Raw genomic sequence first — 19,611 nt, 5'->3', positions numbered from 1 at the left:
AGTTTTTTGTTTTTTGTTTTTTTAAACATCTTTATTGAAGTATAATTGCTTCACAATGGTGTGTTAGTTTCTGCTTTATAGCAAAGTGAATCAGCTACACATATACACACGTTCCCATATCTCCTCCCTCCTGCATCTCCCTCCCTCCCACCCTCCCCATCCCACCCCCCAGGCGGTCACAAAGCACTGAGCTGATCTCCCTGTGCTATGCGACCGCTTCCCACTAGCTATCTATTTTACATTTGGTAGTGTATATATGTCCATGACACTCTCTCACCCTGTCACATCTCACTCCTCCCCCTCCCCATATCCTCAAGTCCATTCTCTAGTAGGTCTGTGTCTTTATTCCCATCTTGCCACTAGGTTCTTCATGACCTTTTTTTTTTTTTTTTCTTTAGATTCCATATATATGTGTTAGCATACTGTATTTGTTTTTCTCTTTCTGACTTACTTCACTCTGTATGACAGACTCTAACTCCATCCACCTCATTACAAATACCTCCATTTCATTTCTTTTTATGGCTGAGTAATATTCCATTGTATATATGTGCCACATCTTCTTTATCCATTCATCCGATGATGGACACTTAGGTTGCTTCCATGTCCTGGCTATTGTAAATAGAGCTGCAATGAACATTTTGGTACATGACTCTTTTTGAATTATGGTTTTCTCAGGGTATATGCCCAGTAGTGGGATTGCTGGGTCGTATGGTAGTTGTATTTTTAGTTTTTTAAGGAACCTCCATACTGTTCTCCATAGTGGCTGTATCAATTTACATTCCCACCAACAGTGCAAGAGTGTTCCCTTTTCTCCACACCCTCTCCAGCATTTATTGTTTGTAGATTTTTTGATGATGGCCATTCTGACCGGTGTGAGATGATACCTCATTGTAGTTTTGATTTGCATTTCTCTAATGATTAATGATGTTGAGCATGCTTTCATGTGTCTGTTGGCCATCTGTATATCTTCTTTGGAGAAATGTCTATTTAGGTCTTCTGCCCATTTTTGGATTGGGTTGTTTGTTTTTTTGTTATTGAGCTGCATGAGCTGCTTGTAAATCTTGGAGATTAATCCTTTGTCAGTTGCTTCATTTGCAAATATTTTCTCCCATTCTGAGGGTTGTCTTTTGGTCTTGTTTATGGTTTCCTTTGCTGTGCAAAAGCTTTTAAGTTTCATTAGGTCCCATTTGTTTATTTGTGTTTTTATTTCCATTTCTCTAGGAGCTGGGTCAAAAAGGATCTTGCTGTGATTTATGTCATAGAGTGTTCTGCCTATGTTTTCCTCTAAGAGTTTGATAGTGTCTGGCTTTACACTTAGGTCTTTAATCCATTTTGAGTTTATTTTTGTGTATGGTGTCAGGGAGTGTTCTAATTTCATACTTTTACATATACCTGTCCAATTTTCCCAGCACCACTTATTGAAGAGGCTGTCTTTTCTCCACTGTATATGCTTGCCTCCTTTATCAAAGATAAGGTGACTATATGTGCGTGGGTTTATCTCTGGGCTTTCTATCCTGTTCCATTGATCTATATTTCTGTTTTTGTGCCAGTACCAAACTGTCTTGATTACTGTAGCTTTGTAATATAGTCTGAAGTCAGGGAGCCTGATTCCTCCAGCTCCATTTTTCGTTCTCAAGATTGCTTTGGCTATTCGGGGTCTTTTGTGTCTCCATACAAATTGTGAATTTTTTTGTTCTAGTTCTGTGAAAAATGCCAGTGGTAGTTTGATAGAGATTGCATTGAATCTGTAGATTGCTTTGGGTAGTAGAGTCATTTTCACAATGTTGATTCTTCCAATCCAAGAACATGGTATATCTCTCCATCTATTTGTATCATCTTTAATTTCTTTCATCAGTGTCCTATAATTTTCTGCATACAGGTCTTTTGTCTCCTTAGGTAGGTTTATTCCTAGATAGTTTATTCTTTTTGTTGCAATGGTAAACGGGAGTGTTTTCTTAATTTCACTTATTTTTCATCATTAGTATATAGGAATGCAAGAGATTTCTGTGCATTAATTTTGTATCCTTCTACTTTACCAAATTCATTGATTAGCTCTAGTAGTTTTCTGGTGACAGTTTTAGGATTCTCTATGTATAGTATCATGTCATCTGCAAACAGTGACAGCTTTACTTCTACTAGTGTAGTTTTATAGTATCCAGTCTTACATTTAGGTCTTTAATCCAGTTTAAGTTTATTCTTGTATATGGTGTTAGAGAATGTTCTAATTTCATTCTTTTACATGTAGCTGTCCAATTTTCCCAGCACCACTTACTGAAGAGACTGTCTTTTTTCAATTGTATATTCTTGCCTCCTTTGTCGTAGATTAATTGGCCATAGGTGCATGGGTTTATTTCTGGGCTTTCTATCCTGTTCCATTGATCCGTATGTCTGTTTTTGGTCCAGTACAGTACTGTTTTGATTACTGTAGCTTTGTAGTATAGTCTGAAGTCAGGGAGCCTGATTCCTCCAGCTCCATTTTTCTTTCTCAAGATTGCTTTGGCTGTTCAGGCTATTTGTGTTTCCATACAAATTTTAAATTTTTTTGTTCTAGTTTTGTGTAAAATGCCATTGGTAATTGGATAGGGATTGCATTGACTCTGTAGGCTGACTTGGGTAGTATAGTCATTTTAGCAATATTGATTCTTCCAATCCGAGAAAGCAGTATATCTTACCATCTGTTTGTGTCGTCTTCAATTTCTTTCATAAGCATCTTACAGTTTTCAGAGTACAGGTCTTTTGCCTCCTTAGGTAGGCTTTTTCCTAAGTATTTTGTTCTTTTTCTTTTTTTTGGCTGTGCCATGCAGCATGTGAGATCTTATAGTTCCTTGACCAGGGATCAAACCCGTGCCCCCTGAAGTGGAAACGTGGCATGCTAACCACTGGACCGCCAGGGAATTCCCTATTTTATTCTTTTTGATGAGATGATAAATGGGATTGTTTCCTTAATTTCTCTTTCTGATCTTTTGTTGTCAATGTATAGAAATGCAGTAGATTTCTGTGTATTAATTTTGTATCCTGCAGCTTTACTGAATTCATTGATGAGCTCTCGTAGTTTTCTGTTAGCGTCTTTAGATTTTCTGTGTATAGTATATCATCTGCAAACAGTGACAGTTTTACTTTTCCAGTTTGGATTCCTTCTATTTCTTTTTCTTCTTTGATTGCTGTGGCTAAGACTTCCAAAACTATGTTGAATAAAAGTGGCAAGAGTGGGCATCCTTGTCTTATTCCTGATCTTAGAGGAAATGCTTTCAGCTTTTCACCATTGAGTATGATGTTAGTAGCTGTAGGTTTAACCGTTTTTAAGTATTGGGTTGGCCAAAAGGTTTGTTTGTTTCTGTAAGATGGCTCTAGTAGTGCTTGGTTGTCTTTAACTTCATTCGAAACAATTTTGTTAGATTGTATCATGACAGCTGTTGCATCAGCATGCATTTAAAAAAAGACATCAAAATTGGTGAATTTTTGTGTAGCCATTTTAATATTGAAGATGGAAGAAAAAAGCAACATTTTTGGCATATTATGCTTTGTTATTTCAAGAAAGGTAAAAACACAACTGAAACGCAAAAAAAGATCTGTGCAGTATATGGAGAGGGTGCTGTGACTGATCGAACGTGTCAAAAGTGGTTTGCAAAGTTTCGTGCTGGAGATTTCTCACTGGATGATGCTCCATGGTCAGGTAGACCAGTTGAAGTTGATAGCAATCAAATCGAGACTTTAATTGAGAACAATCAACGTTATACCACGCAGGAGATAGCCAACATACTCAAAATATCCAAATCAAGCATTGAAAATCATTTGCACCAGCTTGATTATATTAATTGCTTTGATGTTTGGGTTCCACATAAGTTAAGCGAAAAAACCTTCTTGACCATATTTCCGCGTGCGATTTTCTATTTAAATGTAATGAAAACATTCTATTTTTAAAACAAATTGTGACAGGCGATGAAAAGTGGATATACTGTACAATAATGTGGAACGGAAGAGATCGTGGGGCAAGCGAAATGAACCACCACCAACCACACCAAAGAAGTTGTATATGGTGGGATTGGAAGGGAGTCCTCTATTATGAGCTCCTGCCGGAAAACCAAACAATTAATTCCAACAAGTACTGCTCCTAATTAGACCAACTGAAAGCAGCACTCAACGAAAAGCATCCGGAATTAGTCAACAGAAAATGCATAATCTTCCATCAGGATAGCGCAAGACTGCATGTTTCTTTGCTGACCAGGCAAAAACTGTTACAGCTTGGCTGCGAAGTTCTGATTCATCCACTGTATTCACCAGACATTGCACCTTCAGATTTCCATTTATTTCCGTCTTTACAAAATTCTCTTAATGGAAAAAATTTCAGTTCCCTGGAAGACTGTAAAGGGCACCTGGAACAGTTCTTTGCTCAAAAAGATAAAAAGTTTTGGGAAGATGGAATTACAAACTTGCCTGAAAAATGGCAGAAGATAGTGGAACAAAAGGGTGCAGATGTTGTTCGATAAAGTTCTTGGTGAAAATGAAAAATGTGTCTTTTATTTTTACTTAAAAACCGAAGGCACTTTTTTGCCAACCCAATACATAGTTTTTAAGTACATAGTGGTATTAAATACCTTCACATTGTTGTGTAACCATCACCACCATACGTCCCTATAACTGTTTTCATCTTGTAAAACTGAAACTCTAGGGCTTCCCTGGTGGCACAGTGGTTAAGAATCCGCCTGCCAATGCAGGGGACAGGGGTTCCAGCCCTGGTCCGGGAAGATCCCACATGCCGCGGAGCAGCTAAGCCCGTGTGCCACAACTACTGAGCCTGCACTCTAGAGCCCAGGAGCCACAACTACTGAGTCCATGTGCTACAACTACTGAAGCCTGCATGCCTAGAGCCTGTGCTCTGCAACAAGAGAAGCCACCACAATGAGAAGCCCTCGCACCGCAACGAAGAGTAGTCCCCACTTGCCGCAACTAGAGAAAGCCCGCGCACAGCAACGAAGACCCAACGCAGCCAAAAATAAATAAATTAAATAAGTTAATTTAAAAAAAAAATCTGTGTGCAGGTTTTAAAAAAAACAAAACAAAACTGAAACTCTATACCCATTAAATAAGACTCCACACTTTCTCCTCTCTCCATACCATGGCAACCACCATTATACTATGATTAAATTATTCTAGATACCTCATATAAGTTGAGTCATATAGTATTTGTTTTTTGCTGACTAGCTTATTTCACTTAGCACAGTGTCCTCAAGGTTGTAGCATGTGTCAGAATTTCCTTCCTTTTTAAGAGTGAAAAATATTCCATTGTATTCATATACCATATTTCTCTTAGCCATTCATCCATCGATGGACACTTGAGTTGCTTCCACATATTAGCTATTGTGAATAATGCTGCTGTGAACATGGGTGTACAAATATTTTTCATACTCTGCTTTCATGTTGGTGGGATAAATACGCAAAAGTGGACTTGCTGGATTATATGATAATTCTATTTTTAATTTTTTGAAGAACTACCATACTGTTTTCCATAGTGTTTGTACCATTTTACATTCCCACCAATAGTGCCCAAGTGTTCCAGTTTCTCCACATCCTCACCAACACTGTTGTTTTCTGTTTGATAGTAGTTATTTTAATGGGTGTGAAGTGGTATCTCATTTTGATTTTGATTTGCATTTCCCTAATGATGAGTGATGTTGAGCATTTTTTACTTTGTTTATTGCCCATTTGTATATCTCCTTTGGAGAAGTGTCTATTCAAGTCCTTTGCCCATTGTTGAAATGGGTTGGGTTTTTTGTTTTGGTTGGGGTTTTTGTTGTTGTTGTTATTTGGTGGAGTTTTAGGTGTTCTCTATATAATCTGGATATTAATCCCTTATCAGATATATGATTTTCAAATAGTTTCTCCCATCCTGTATGTTATCTTTTTACTCTGTTGCTAGTGTATTTTGATGCACAACATTTTAAAATTTTCATGAAGTCCAATTTGTCTACTTTTTGTTATGTGGGCCTTTGGTATCATAACCAAAAAATCATTGCCAAATCCAATGTCATGAAACTTTTGTTTCATGTTTTCTTCTAAGAGTTTTATTGTTTTAGGTCTTACATTTAGGTCCTTGATCCTTTGTTAGTTGATTTTTATATATGCTGTTAGGTAAGGGTCCAACTTCATTCTTTTGCATGTGGATATCCAGTTTTCCCTGCACCATTTGTTGAAAAGACTGTCCTTTCCCCATTGGATGATCTTGGCACCCTTTTCAAAAATCATTTAACCATATATGGAAGGGTTTATTTTCTGGGCTCTCTATTCTATTCCATTGATCTATATCTCTGTTTTTATGTCAGTGCTACACTGTTGACTACTGTAGCTTTGTAGTAAGCTTTGAAATCAGAAGTATGGGTCCTCCGACATTGTTCTTTTTCGAGATTGTTTTGGCTATTCAGGTTCCCTTAATATTCCACATGGGAATTACCTGCCGGTCCAGCGGTTAGGACTCTGTGCTTTTACTGCCAAGGGCCCAGGTTCAATCCCTAGTTGGGGAACTAAGATCCTGCAAGCTGTGCAGCACAACCAAAAAAAAAAAAAAAAGATTCCATATAAATTTTAGGATAGGTTTTTCTATTTTTGCAAAAAACGTCGTTGGGATTTGATAGATTGCATTGACTCTGTAGGTCACCCTGTAGATCACTTTGTAAACATTTTTAATTTATTTATATTTTATTTTTGGCTGTGTTGGGTCTTTGTTTCTGTGCGAGGGCTTTCTCTAGTTGCGGCAAGCGGGGGCCACTCTTCATCACGGCTCGCGGGCCTCTCACTGTCGCGGCCTCTCTTGTTGCGGAGCACAAGCTCCAGACGCACAGGCTCAGTAGTTGTGGCTCACAGGCCTAGTTGCTCCGCGGCATGTGGGATCTTCCCAGACCAGGGCTCGAACCCGTGTCCCCCGCATTGGCAGGCAGATTCTCAACCGCTGCGCCACCAGGGAAGCCCCACTTTGTAAACATTTTAATAACACTAAGTTTTCTAATCCATGAGCATGGGATGTGTTGCCATTTATTCATGTCTTCTTTAATTACTTTCAGCAATGTTTTGTAGTTTTCATTGTACAAGTCTTTCACTTCCTTAGTTAATTCCTAAGTATTTTATTCTTTTTGATGCTATTGAGATCATATTGTTCTTGTAATTTCCTTTTCAGATTGTTCATTGTTCATTGTTCATGTACAGAAATGCAACTGATTTTTCTGTGTTGACTTTGTATCCTGCTACTTTGCTGAATTCATTTATTCTAGCAGGGTTTTTGTTTTTTGTTTCTTTGTGATCTCTAGGGTTTTCTACATATAAGATCATGTCTTCAAACAGAGATAATTTTACCTTTTTCTTTCCAGTTTGGACCCCTTTTATTTCTTTTTCTTTCTTAATTGTTATGGCTAGAGTTTCCAGTACTATGGTGAATAGAAGTGGTGAAAGCAAGTGTCCTTGTTTGTTGCTCATCTTAAAAGAAACGCCACTGGTCTTTCACCATTGAGTATGATAATCCTTGTCGGTTTTTCATATACATCTTTTGTTTCCTTCTATTCCTAGTTTGTTGAGTGTTTTTATCATAAAAGGTGTTAAATTTTGTCAAATGTTTTTTCTGCATATAATGAGGTGATCATGCATGTAGTTATTTCCCTCATGCTGTTGACGTAACGTATTACATTGATTTCTGTGTGTTGTACCATCCTTGCATTCCAGGAGTGAATCCCACTTGGTCATGGTGTATAACCCTTTTAATGTGCTGTTGGATTCTGTTTGCTAGTGTTTTGTTGGAGATTTTTGCATCAATGTTCATAAAAGATATTGGTCTGTAGGGTTTTTGTGTCTGTGTATGTTTGCATCTGTGTGTGTGCACGCACCTTTTTCTGGCTTTGGTATCGGGTGATGCTGGCCTCAGTAGAATGATTTTGAAAATGTCCCCTTCTCTTCAATTTTTGGGAAAAGTTTCCCAAGGACTGGTATTAGTTCCTTCTTAAATGTTTGGTAGAATTTACCAGTGAAGCCATCATCGGGTCCAAGGCTTTTCTTTTTCGGGAGCTTTTTGACTACTGATTTGATCTCCTTACTAATTATAGATCTATTCAAATCTTTATTTCTTTGTGATTTAATCTTGGTAGGTTTTGTGTTGCTGGAAATTTGTGCATTTCATCTAGATTATCCAATTTGCTAGTGTACAGTTGCTCATAGTACTCTCTTATAATCCTTTTTATTTCTGTAGAATCAATAGTAATGTCCCTGCTTGGGTTTTTCTCTACTATTCTCTGTCTGTTCTCTGTTTCTTTTATTTTTGTTCTAATCCTTATTATTTCCTTCCTTCTGCTAGCTTTGGCTTTAGTTTGTTCTTCTTTTCATAGTTCCTTAACTTGTATAGTTAGGTTGCCTGCCACTTGGCTGGGAGTGGGAGATGGGCAGAATTAACTGCTGTTTATCATCCACATCTCCCCTGGAAGTTGCAGGTCTTCAACAGACTCCAGAGCTCCAGAGCAGTTACATCAGACAGATTCTGCCAGTGCAGTTATTTTCCAGGTGTGGGGACAGATTCCCAGTGCTACTACTCTACAGTCTTCCCAGAATCCCAAAATTTGCATTTCGAACAAGTTCCCAGCTGATGCTGATGCTGATGCTGCTGGTCCAGGGACCATACTTTGAGAACCACTGACCTAAACTCCTTAAGGTCCTTTCTCTAAGGCCCTACCTAATAGGTCATGCAGGGTCTTTCTCCTCTGGAAGTAATATAGTAAATTAATAGTGCTTTTTTAAGTGAAAGAAGCACGCATCATTTTATTGATGTGATTTCCTGGTGAGGGATGGGTTTGCTTTCTTTATGAGAAAAATGGGGCCTGTGGGCTGGTTCAGGGCAAGAAGCTTTGAGAAGCCCTGCTGGGGGCAGAGGGGTGTGTGTTGAGGTAGGAAGGAAATGGACAGTGTTCAGATCCGAGGGTGATGACAGGGCTGCTCCACAGGTGGCTGTTTGTCAGTCTGTGTCGTGTGTCTGGCACATGGTCATCTTGGGTCACATTTACTGAGCGCTTTTGATCAGCCACTGTTATAAGCCTGGATTAACACATTTAACCCTCACAATATGTCTGTGAGGTAGCTCGTATTACCAGGTCCACGTTTGCAGCTTGAAGAAACAAAGTTTAGGACTTTGGCCAAGAACAACACAAAGATGGTCAGTGGTGGAATCACTTACCAGGGAGTTATTTAGGTTCCAGAGCCCACATCCTTAACCTTATACAGCAGGGCCTCAAGTACTAGGTCCCTTTCTGTATCAATCAGGATATTCTGACTGCAAGTTACAAAATTAAACTAAAAAGTGATTTGTTTGGTTTTTTTTTTAAGAAAAGTGTCCTCCCCCTTAACAAGTCTGGAGATGGGATGGTCCTGGGGTTGGTTACTTTAGTGCTTAATCATGTCACAGAAATCCAGGTTCTTTCCATCCTGTCACTCTGCAGCCCTCAGCTGGTTGGGCTCTGTCTTCAGAGCTGTCCCCTTGTGGTGACAAGGTGGTTGCTACAGATCTCACCATCCCCTTCTCACAGAGGTCGAGCGAGAAGATGGCCTGTTCGTGCCTTTCTGTCTTGTGTCCTTGTTAAGAGTGCAAAACTTTCCCAGAAGTCCCTTTCCCTGCAGACTTCACTACCAGAAATGCTTGACACACCCATTCCTAAATGGCCACCACTGAGATTCACCCCCCAGGGGGGTGGGGAGGGCCTGGAGCATGAGTCCTCTGGGTGGCTGACCGTTCGGGGCTCCTTTAGGAAGAAGGGGTGTGATGGGAATGGCTGTGGGTGACCACTGAGAAATTAGCCATGTTCATTCCCTCTGGTTGATGGTGAGACCTTTGTACTGAAGGTGCCCTGTGGCACTGAGAAAAGCAGATAAAGTCTAGGGCTGCCTGAGAAGCTGCCAACTGTCCTTGGTTTACTCTGGGCCAAGTAGTCTTTTGTTTCTTGGCAAGGGTGTGAGGAGGGCCCATGATAAACATTTACTGATTGTCAGCACCCAGAAGAATATTGGTCTTCTAGGGCTGTCTTACGGCCCTGTTCCTGCCGCATTTGCCTCTGGAGGATGCCAGGCGTGGTCAGCTGGGATCAGCTCTGACCTGGAGCAGGTTACTTCCCCTTATGGTGGTTTAGGAACCTCATCTGTAGAGTGGGGATGTCACAGGGTAGCTATGAGGACCAAATGAGCCGCATCATTCGGGTGATGCGTGACGCATGATTCAGGGTGAGCACTGGACTGTGCTGTTGCCGGCATCTGTGTGGTTTTCCGTCAGCATCAGCGTTAGGGAAGCTCGATCCAGCTCCCTGTCACCCTGCTCCTGCTGCTGTGAGTTGGAGGTGTTCATTCCATGGCACCGTCCAGGGGGGCTTCACTTCACTAGGTGAGGCATTCCTGACTGCTGCAGGCCTGCAAGCCACACAGACCCTGATAGGCTGACATCCCAGACAAAAGAGAAAAGAGGGAAGGGCGCCCTTTGGTCACTTTGTCCCAGGAAGGGTGCAGTATGTGTTGGGGAGTCATTTTCCACAAGTGTAACTGCTTATGGAGCACTTTTATTTTCCCTAGAATCAGGAACAAGTGTCTGTATCATTCAGGTAGCCTTAGCTGTGTGTCCTCGGCCACCAGAAGGGTCTGCATCTTTCCTCAGTAGGGCCAGTGTGGTTTTTCCGAGTGTGACTTTTGTTGACAGGACACAGGACTGAGCGCTCACGGCAGCCGCACCACATGATAGAGATGTGCCCCACTTTACGAAAACCTGACTGAAGAAGGAGGAGCATCTCAATTACAGAATAATGTCTCAGCCAGAAATTCATGGCAGGTTTCCTAGTGCCTTTAAAATAGGATTTGTGTGTAAAAATACCGTTTGCACACAGGAGCCCATATTTTCTGAAAGGAGAAATATACTTGTATTGGGCATTTGGGATAAGCAGAATAAAAATAAAATCTTCTTATGAAAATAAAAACTAGAAACCAAATTCCACTTTTAATTCTAAAAGGTTTATATATAACTCTACTATCGTACCCTCTTCTCCTACCCCAGACTTCCACAGCAGAAATAGATGGGCAAGATCTGTAGGCAGTTCACCATAATGGTGAGGACTGAGGAAAGGACAGGCAGGCTCGCAGGCGGGTGGACAATGGGCACACCAAGGGCAGGGCTGGGTGCTGTTTGATTTATTTGTGAACATTTGTAAGGCCTGGCCTAAAACATTACTGCTGGATCCCTTGCATGGTGTGGTCAGTGAGTGGTGGCTAGAAATTGACAGCCCGTCCTGCTGCCAGACTCCTGTAACCACAGAGACATGCGCTGAGGTCTGACCCATGGGGTCTGGGGAAGGCCTGGGGGAGAGGGGTGAGGTTGGGATGCTGACATGCCTGACTTCTTCCTTCCTTTCAGAAATGTTCCCACTGCCAGGAGGCGGGCGCCACCTTGGGCTGCTACAACAAAGGCTGCTCCTTCCGATACCATTACCCGTGTGCCATTGACGCAGGTAAGATGGGACCGCAGACCCTTGTTCAGAGCATCCGAAGGGTAGGAAATAACATTTTGATTCTCTCTTTATAGTTCTTTTTGTCTCTTCTGACCTTGTTCTGTTTGTAAATTCTGAAGGAATGCAGAGAACATAATAAAAAGGAATTAAATGGGGTGATATTTTTTATAAATTTTATAATTCACAAAAGATTTACCTATTTAAGTGTACAATTAAATGATTTTTACCATTATATTCACAGAGTTGTGCAAGCACAATCACGATTAATTTTAGAGCATTTTCATCACGTCTTAAACTACTACCTGTTGGTGGTCTCTCTCTCACCCCCAGCCCCTGGCAACTACTAATCTACTTTCTATCTCTGTGGATTTGCCTTTTCTGGCCATTTCATGTAAATGGAATCACACAATATGTGGTCTTTGTGATGGGTTTCGTGTGACTTATCTTCCTGTTTCTCTGGTTTATCCACATCGCAGCATGTGTGAGTACTTCATTGGTTTTATTTTCTAACAATATTTTATTGTAAGGATACACCATATTTTATCATTCTTCAGTTGATGCACGTTTAGGTTTTCCACTTTTGTATTATGATACAATAATAATACAAAATAATGCTGTTGTGAACATTCACAGGCAAGTCCTTGTGTGGACTAAATGTTTTCATTTCTCTTGGGTATAAACCTAGGAGTGGAATTACTGGGTCATATGGTAACTCTATGTGTAACCATTTGAGGAACTGTCAGACTGTCTTCCAAAGTGGCTGCACCATTTTACATCCCTCCAGCAGTGTGTGAGGGTTCCAGTTTCTCCACATCATCACCAACACTTGTTTTTATGTCTTTTTTATTATGGCCATCCCAGTGGGCAAGAAGTGGTATCTCATTGTGATTTGGGTTTGCACTTCCCTGTCAGCTAATGATATTGAGCATCTTTGGTGAAGTTCAGTTTATCTGTTGTTCTTTTGCCATTTATGCTCTTTGTTGCTTGTTGCTTTTCTTATATTTAAGAAGCCATTGCATAATCCAAAATCACAAAGATTTATGCCTATGTTTTCTCCTAAGAGTTTTATAGTTTTAGCCCTTACACAGGTCTTTGATCCATTTTGAGTTAATTTTTGTATGTGGTGTGAAGTAGGGGTCCAGTTCATTTCTTTCCATATGGATTCCAGTTGTCCCAGCACCATTTGTAGAAAAGACTACTCTTTTCTCATTCGATGACCTTTGTCGAAAACCAGTTGACCATAGATGTATGGACCTATTTCTGGACTCTCTCCAGTACCACTCCGTCTTGTTTACTGTAGCTTTGTAGTAGATTTTGAAATTGGGAAGTGTGAATCCTCCGACTTCGTTCCTTTTTTTTTCAAGATTGTTTTGGCTATTCTGGGTCCTTTGCTGTTCTATATGAATTTTAGGATCAGCTTATCCATTTCTGAGGGGGGTGGGATTGCATTGAATCTGCAGATCAGGTTAGGAGTTGTCACCATCTTATAAAAAAAAAAAATAGTGTGTCCTCCAACCCATGATCATGGGGTGTCTGTCTTTCCATTTACTTCAGTTTTTAATTTCTTTCAAGAGTGTTTTGTAATTTTCACAGTACACATTTTGCACCTTTTTTGTTAAATTTTTTCCTAAGTATTTTATTATTTTTGGTGTGGTTATAAATGGAATTGTTTTGTTAATTCAATTTTCAGATTGTTCACTGTGAGTGTATAGAAATATAATTGATTTTGGTGTATTGATCTTGTATTCTGGAACTTTGCTCCACTCACTGATTAGTTCTAATAGTTATTTAGTGGATTTCTATATACAAGATGTGTCATCTGTGAGTAGATTGTTTTACTTCTTCCTTTCCAATCAGATGCCTTTTCTTTTCTTTGCCTAGTTGCCTGGCTAGACCTTCTAGATAATGTTGGATAGAAGTGGCAAGAGCTGGGACTTCCCTGGCAGTCCAGTGGTTAAGACTTCGCCTTCCAGTGCAGGGGGTGCAGTTCGATCCCTGATCAGGGAACTAGGATCCCACATGCCTCGAGGCCAAAAAAACAAAACATAAAACAGAAGCAATATTGTAACAAATTCAATAAAGACTTTAAGAATGGTCCACAGCCAAAAAAAAAAAAGAAGAAGAAGAAGAAGAAGTGGCAAGAGCTGACATCCTTGTCTTGTTTCTGACCTATTATGATGATAGCTGTGGGCTTTTCATAGATGTTCTTGATGCAACTGAAGAGGTTCCTTTCTGTTCCTAGTTTGTTGTGTGTTTTTATCGTGAACTGGTGTTGGGTTTTATCAAACCTTTTTTCCAGGTCTCTGGAGATGATCAGAGCAGTGTTTTGCAGTGTGATAACTGTTGAAAGAAGGACACCTTTTGTCTGAGAAGTGCCATCCAATGAGCAGTGCAGAAGACTGGAGTTCTGACTCAGAGCTTCAAGCAGCCTGGGAAAGATTTCTCTTTCTTCCTCCTGACTTTTGGCTTTTTGTTGATTGTTTTCACCAGTTACTTTCTGAGCATCAGATGGGTCTGAGACCTTCACCTAGCAGGTTCTCATGCTTTCAGTCAGGATGGAGGAAGAGAAAATGGGAAGACAAACGAGAATGCTCAAATGGCCTGGTGGCTGACCAGGTGATGGGAGCAGGTACAGAGGCGTAAAGCACATGGAGTCGGATCCAATAGGCCTGGGAGGAATCTGAGTTCCTCTCGACCACCCTTCCTCCCAGCGCTCCTGACGTTTGCTTAAGCGCGTCCCCCTGCCTTTCACATTGCCCCTCCTTTCCTCCTCCCTCTTTTCTTTCCAGGTTTCTGTAGGGGGTGCAGCTAAAAAAAACAAGAAAGGGAATTCCCTGGTGGTCCAGTGATTAGGATTCCGGGCTTTCACTGCTGGGGGCCTGGATTTGATCCCTGGTCAGGAACTAAGATCCTGCCAAGCCACACAGTGTGGCAAAAAAAAAAAGAAAGAAAGGTACAGAAAGATAATGCTTATGCCAAAGTTAGATTCTCATGAAAGTTTGTTTGCATGTGCTGAAGGGCAGCTGGTGGCCAGGGTGCCGTGTGACCAGAGGGATAAGTGGGCAGTAAGAAGAGAGCCTTGAGGGCTTCCCTGGTGGCGCAGTGGTTAAGAATCCGCCTGCCAATGCAGGGGACACGGGTTCGAGCCCTGGTCCGGGAAGATCCCACATGCTGTGGAGCAACTAAGCCTGTGCGCCACAACTACTGAGGCTGTGCTCTAGAGCCCGCGAGCCACAACTACTGAGTCCACGTGCTACAACTACTGAAGCCCATGCGCCTAGAGCCCGTGCTCCACAACAAGAGAAACCACCGCAATGAGAAGCCCGCGCACCACAACGAAGAGTAGCCCCCACTCACCGCAGCTAGAGAAAGCCCGCGCGCAGCAACGAAGACCCAACACAGCCATAAATAAATAAATAAATAAATTTATTAAATTAAAAAAGAAAAAGCCTTGAAATGTCAGTTCAGGGAGTTTGGGTTTCAGTCTGTCCCTTCCATCCTCTGTCCTCCTCTACATGTTTACTTGTTGAGTCTGAGCTGTAATTCACCCTGGGTCGTGGTCTGGCATGTTCTATAGAACAGCCGTTAAATCCTTCTCTCTCAGAAGCCCAACCACTGCCTTTTCTCATTTTCATGATACCGCCCAGGGTTACATCAGAACGTTTTGTTTCTTTCTCTAGTTTAAGCTTCGTGGTTTTTAATGAAGATGTTCAAGTTCTGGGTTTTCGGCAGTTGTGCGTAAGTCTTTTGTGGGGAATGCTGCAAGCACTGGCTTTCCCCGTCGGTGGGCGGTGAGAGGTGGTCTCCTGCACGGAGGCTCCGCCCGGCAGCCTCGGGTGAGCAGCAGGCAGGAGCCTCGGCCCCGCGAGCGTGCTCCCTGCGTGCACACGGGGCACCTGCCTTCAGGTGCAGCTTCTCCAGGGGTTGAGTGGAGTCGCTCGGTAGAACTTGCTGCGGTGAGGGAATGTTCTAGATCTGTACTCTCCACTACAGTAGCCACAAGCCACGTGTGACCACTGAGTGCTTTGGAAGGTGGCTAGTGGGAATGAGGGACTGAGCTTTTTCTTTCGTTTAGACTCCCATGGCCATGTGCAGCTGGCAGATGGAACGCCCTGCTCTAGCCCAGGCGCTGGGGGTTCTTCGGGACAGGCACCGGGCTCTCCTCCCTCAAGTGGAGGCCCTCCAGCGCGCACCGCCAGCAGGGAAGCAGGGCCTGCTCTACCAGCTGAGTGTTAGGAAGCAAAGGACTTCCTTGTCACTCTGTTTGAGCCTGCCTTGCGTGGCCTGCCCAGATAAGTTGGTAACGTCTCTGTTTGGCAGAAGTTGGTGGCCGAGTATCCAGGGAGAGGGAGGCTGTCTGGGTCGGGGCCTTGGCCCTCTGGCTTTGCTGTCCCAGCTGCTGCAAACTGCTCCTCCATGCGGAGCTGGGACCAAAGAAGCAGCTTAACAAGGTGACCGTGTCTTGGGCATTTGTTGGTCTCTTGGATGACCTGAGTCACAGTGACCCAGAGCCTGCACTGCTCTGTGTAGCTTGCTGCTTGTATTTATCCCACACAGTCTTCTCAGGAATTCTGTTCTATATGTAATGGATCTTTGTATCCAGGAAAGGCATTCATTGATTGACTTTCTTTCTAGTTAAAATAAAAATAAGTCCCTGAGTTTGAGTCCCCCATCTCTGTATGGAGTAAGGAACAGTTTGGCATTTTCATCTCTGCCTTGCTGCCAGCTGCCCAAACCTTAGAGAGCTGTTCATAACGAAGGGAAAACTTTTATCACCAGGAACATCTCCATGGAAACATGAGGATCTGTGGCTCCTGCAGCGTTTCCCCTTCCTAATAGTGATTGCACATTTGTGACATCACAGTTTGCTCTGTTGTGCTGCTTGTTATGTCACAGGCACAGGATTTGTCTCCAGGTGGGAGAATGCGGTAATAAGAACATGAGCGCTGTTTTAAAAAAAAAAAAAAAAAAGATTTAATGTATTTAAATGCAATGAGCCACAACAATTAATACCAAAGGAAAAAAGAGCTGTGGTAGCTCATTTATAATCCCACTGTGCATATAGAATCTTGCCTAGAGGGGCTTTTTCTTTTACCCTCATGAGGAAACACAGCTGGGAATTTCACTTCTGTAGCCACCCTTCCAGCAGCATTTTAAAGCTGCTCTCTCCGCTGCTGACTTTGATCTTGCGGCAGTGGGTTCAGAGCCCCAGATGGGTCATATGAAAGAACTGGTGGTCTGGCCTCTCCCTGGAGAGGAGCTCTCTGCATCACAGGGCCTTGCTCCTGCCCTCTTTTTCCCCTCCTTCGGCCCCAGGAGCTGAGGCTGCCTCTCAGCGAGGTGGGGTGAGGCTGGCGGGTCCCTGAGTCCCAGCCTGGATTTTGCCATTATGAGTACTAAGCGTAGCTCTGAGGAGATTGTAGCTGAGTTGGAGACTGTCGGGGCTTGGCAGATCCAAAGGACGCTAGACATCCTTTCGTTTTCTCCCTTCCCGGGCTCACCATCCTCAGCATGGGGTATATATGGGTGCATGTGGGTATCTGAAGCTCCACATAGCTTGTTATGAGGAGCTCAGCAGAGTCCTCTGCCTTTAAGCCTAAAGAGAGGACTCAAAGTGGAACACTGTTCTGGGGTGCTGATGTTTGTGCCTGGAAGCCACCCTGCCGACTAGACAAGCTGGTGAGTCTCTTCCAGCCTGCATGATGATCCAGCCGTTGACTCTGACCTCACTGTGGGGAAGTGCTGACCAGGCCCTCTGCACAGTGCGGGATGTTGCCAGGGGCTTAAAGGAATCAAACGAGAGGCTGGCGGGCCGGCAGTGTGGGGCCAGGCGCCTGTCCAGAGCCCTCAGGAGAGCTTTTACTGCACTTCCTGCCACTCTTGGCTCTTCCCCAGCAGAGCCTGGCTGGAGGCAGCCCAGGAGAGGCTCCCCGGCCCCTTGCAGGTGTCTAAGCCCTCCAGCTGGGGTTCTCACCCTGCCAGGAGCAGGAAGTGCAGTTCCTGATGCCCGGTGGGCATGACGAGAACGGGGACAGCCCCTGCCTGCTCGGGAGGCCTAGCCAAAAGGTGCACCCCGTCTCGTAGATTTGTTTCGGAGACTTCCATTCCCAGGAGTACCTGGCATTAGTTCCAAGTTGCCTGTAGTGTTTACTTACATTGTTTTATTTCTTCTTTTTAACTTTGAGGGAACATGTTTCCTAGCTTTAAGCATGTTTTACTAATGGTCCATCACAGCTGGTCACTGTTCCGTGGCAGTGAGGGGACCTGAGCCACCTCTGCCTTTCTGATGGCATCTTTTCCAGCTAACACGGCCCCCCTTCTTATTTCTGTAAACCCCTGTGGTGTAAGGGTGGCCTTTCCCCCCGCCCCCGTGGCCTGTGCTGTTTCTCTTTGGCCCAAACTATAGACTCTGCCAGCATGCTCTGCTGCCACAGCCCAGGTAAGGAGAAGGTGCTTCCCTCGAGCTCCAGCTGTCCGTCTCCTGCTGTTCGTGAGCTCTCTGGCAGATTGGAGCAGCAGGAGCCTCGGTCACACCATGTACTTGTGGGTTTTAAATTAACACATTTCATTTACTGCTGTGCTGTTTGCTTGGAGGGGGGAGGGGATGGGGATGCAAAGGTTAGCAGGACTTGCTGTTTCTCATGCCCCGAGGCTTGCCCCAGGCTTGCCCCGGGAACTGTGAAGACTAAACCCATTCGACCCTAGAGATTCTAGGACTCCAGAAGGGGAGGTGGCTTAGCCAAATTATGAAAGGGTCTTTATTTATTTAAGATTATAGAAGACCTCAGAAGTTTCCATTTGTGTGCTCCCTTGCTTATTACTGTTTCACTTGAAATCTGTGGGTACACAGGCCGCTAATCTGGACCTCACTTTAAACCTGAGTTAAATTGTAAATTTAACAAGACTAAGTACCACCGCCTCCCGCCTTGGTGCCTGGGAGCTCTCTGAGAATGTGTGATCAATATTTATTAACATTCTGCCACTGCATCTCGCACCAGCGACCTGGCTGTCGGTCTTCGGGAGCTGTGGTGTGCAGAGTGAGCTCGTTAATTCGGTTTCCTCGCCCTGCTCCGCGCACGACGCTTGTGCCGCAGAGCACAACGCCCCTGGAGGCAGGTGCGCGTCCTTGCCGTCATGGAGGATGTGTCCCCGTGTTAACAGTTGGAATGAGTGATTTTCCTCCAAGGATGAATCGCCCCCTCATGGGATTTCACATCCTCTGAAGCATTTAGCAGGGGTTATGGAGCTTCCGCAGTGTGTCCGTGGGTTGTGTGTGGGGCAGGGGTGGAAGCGGGGCTCACGGGCCTGGCCTCCTTGCTGCCTCTGACCTGTGACTCTCCACAGAGGAGAAAAGATGCCTCCAGATTCAAAGTGTTTTCACAAGGAAGCTTTGGCGTGGGCCTGTGGAATGGCCTTAGCCTAAGATAAGGAATTTTAAAAATAATATTTATTGGAGATTGTTTCTGATGATTAGAATAATAGGATATGATCATGGACATACAGAAAAAATAAAGAAAATTAAAATCACCTATAATCTTACTATCCAAAGAGAACCACTGTCATATTTTGGTAGATTTCCTTTGTCCTTTTTTATGCATATAAAATATTTTGGTAAAATTGGGATTGTACTTGTACATTTATGTATCCCGGTTTTTTGAGCAATTTGCATTGTGTTCACTATTCTGAAACATTTAACGTTGGACTGACATTCCACCATGTTGAGGTGCCATAGCTTATTTGGGGGTGTCTTGCGTGTTTTCCTATTAGAAATCATAGTGTGGAGACCTCTTATCTCCATGTGTCACCCTGTCTGTCCTGGCCAGCGTGGCCCCATGCCCCTCAGGCTGTGCCGCACGCCAGGCTCCTCCTAACTGTCCCCTTCTGTCTTGCAGATTGTTTGCTCCATGAGGAGAACTTCTCGGTGAGATGCCCCAAGCACAAGGTGAGTCAGAGCCTGCAGAGCCTGTGCTCCCCGCAGGACTTGGGGGTGGCGGCGGGGCTCCTCCTGAAAGACCTGGAGACCAGACATTGCAGAGTCACGGCCGCACCGCCAGGGCCCAGGCTGCCGGGCTGCCGAGCACTCCTGGCCCCGGAAGGGCCGAGA

General features: G+C 43.5%; 1 protein-coding gene across 2 annotated transcripts in view; it reads left to right on the top strand.

Moving 5' to 3' along the window:
• Positions 1-19,611, top strand: part of TCF20 (transcription factor 20) — a 98,584-nt gene that overhangs the window by 72,022 nt on the left and 6,951 nt on the right. For both annotated transcript variants that reach the window (XM_059937097.1, XM_059937096.1), the window contains exons 3-4: positions 11,414-11,507; positions 19,400-19,449. In XM_059937097.1, the coding sequence (XP_059793080.1) occupies positions 11,414-11,507; positions 19,400-19,449 (144 nt within the window). The remainder of the gene's footprint in view (positions 1-11,413; positions 11,508-19,399; positions 19,450-19,611) is intronic.

Source organism: Balaenoptera ricei, chromosome 10 (assembly GCF_028023285.1).
Source record: "Balaenoptera ricei isolate mBalRic1 chromosome 10, mBalRic1.hap2, whole genome shotgun sequence".
NCBI classification, from domain to species: domain Eukaryota; kingdom Metazoa; phylum Chordata; class Mammalia; order Artiodactyla; family Balaenopteridae; genus Balaenoptera; species Balaenoptera ricei.
Note: the sequence above shows the minus strand (reverse complement) of the source record. Positions and strands in the feature narration are given on the sequence as shown.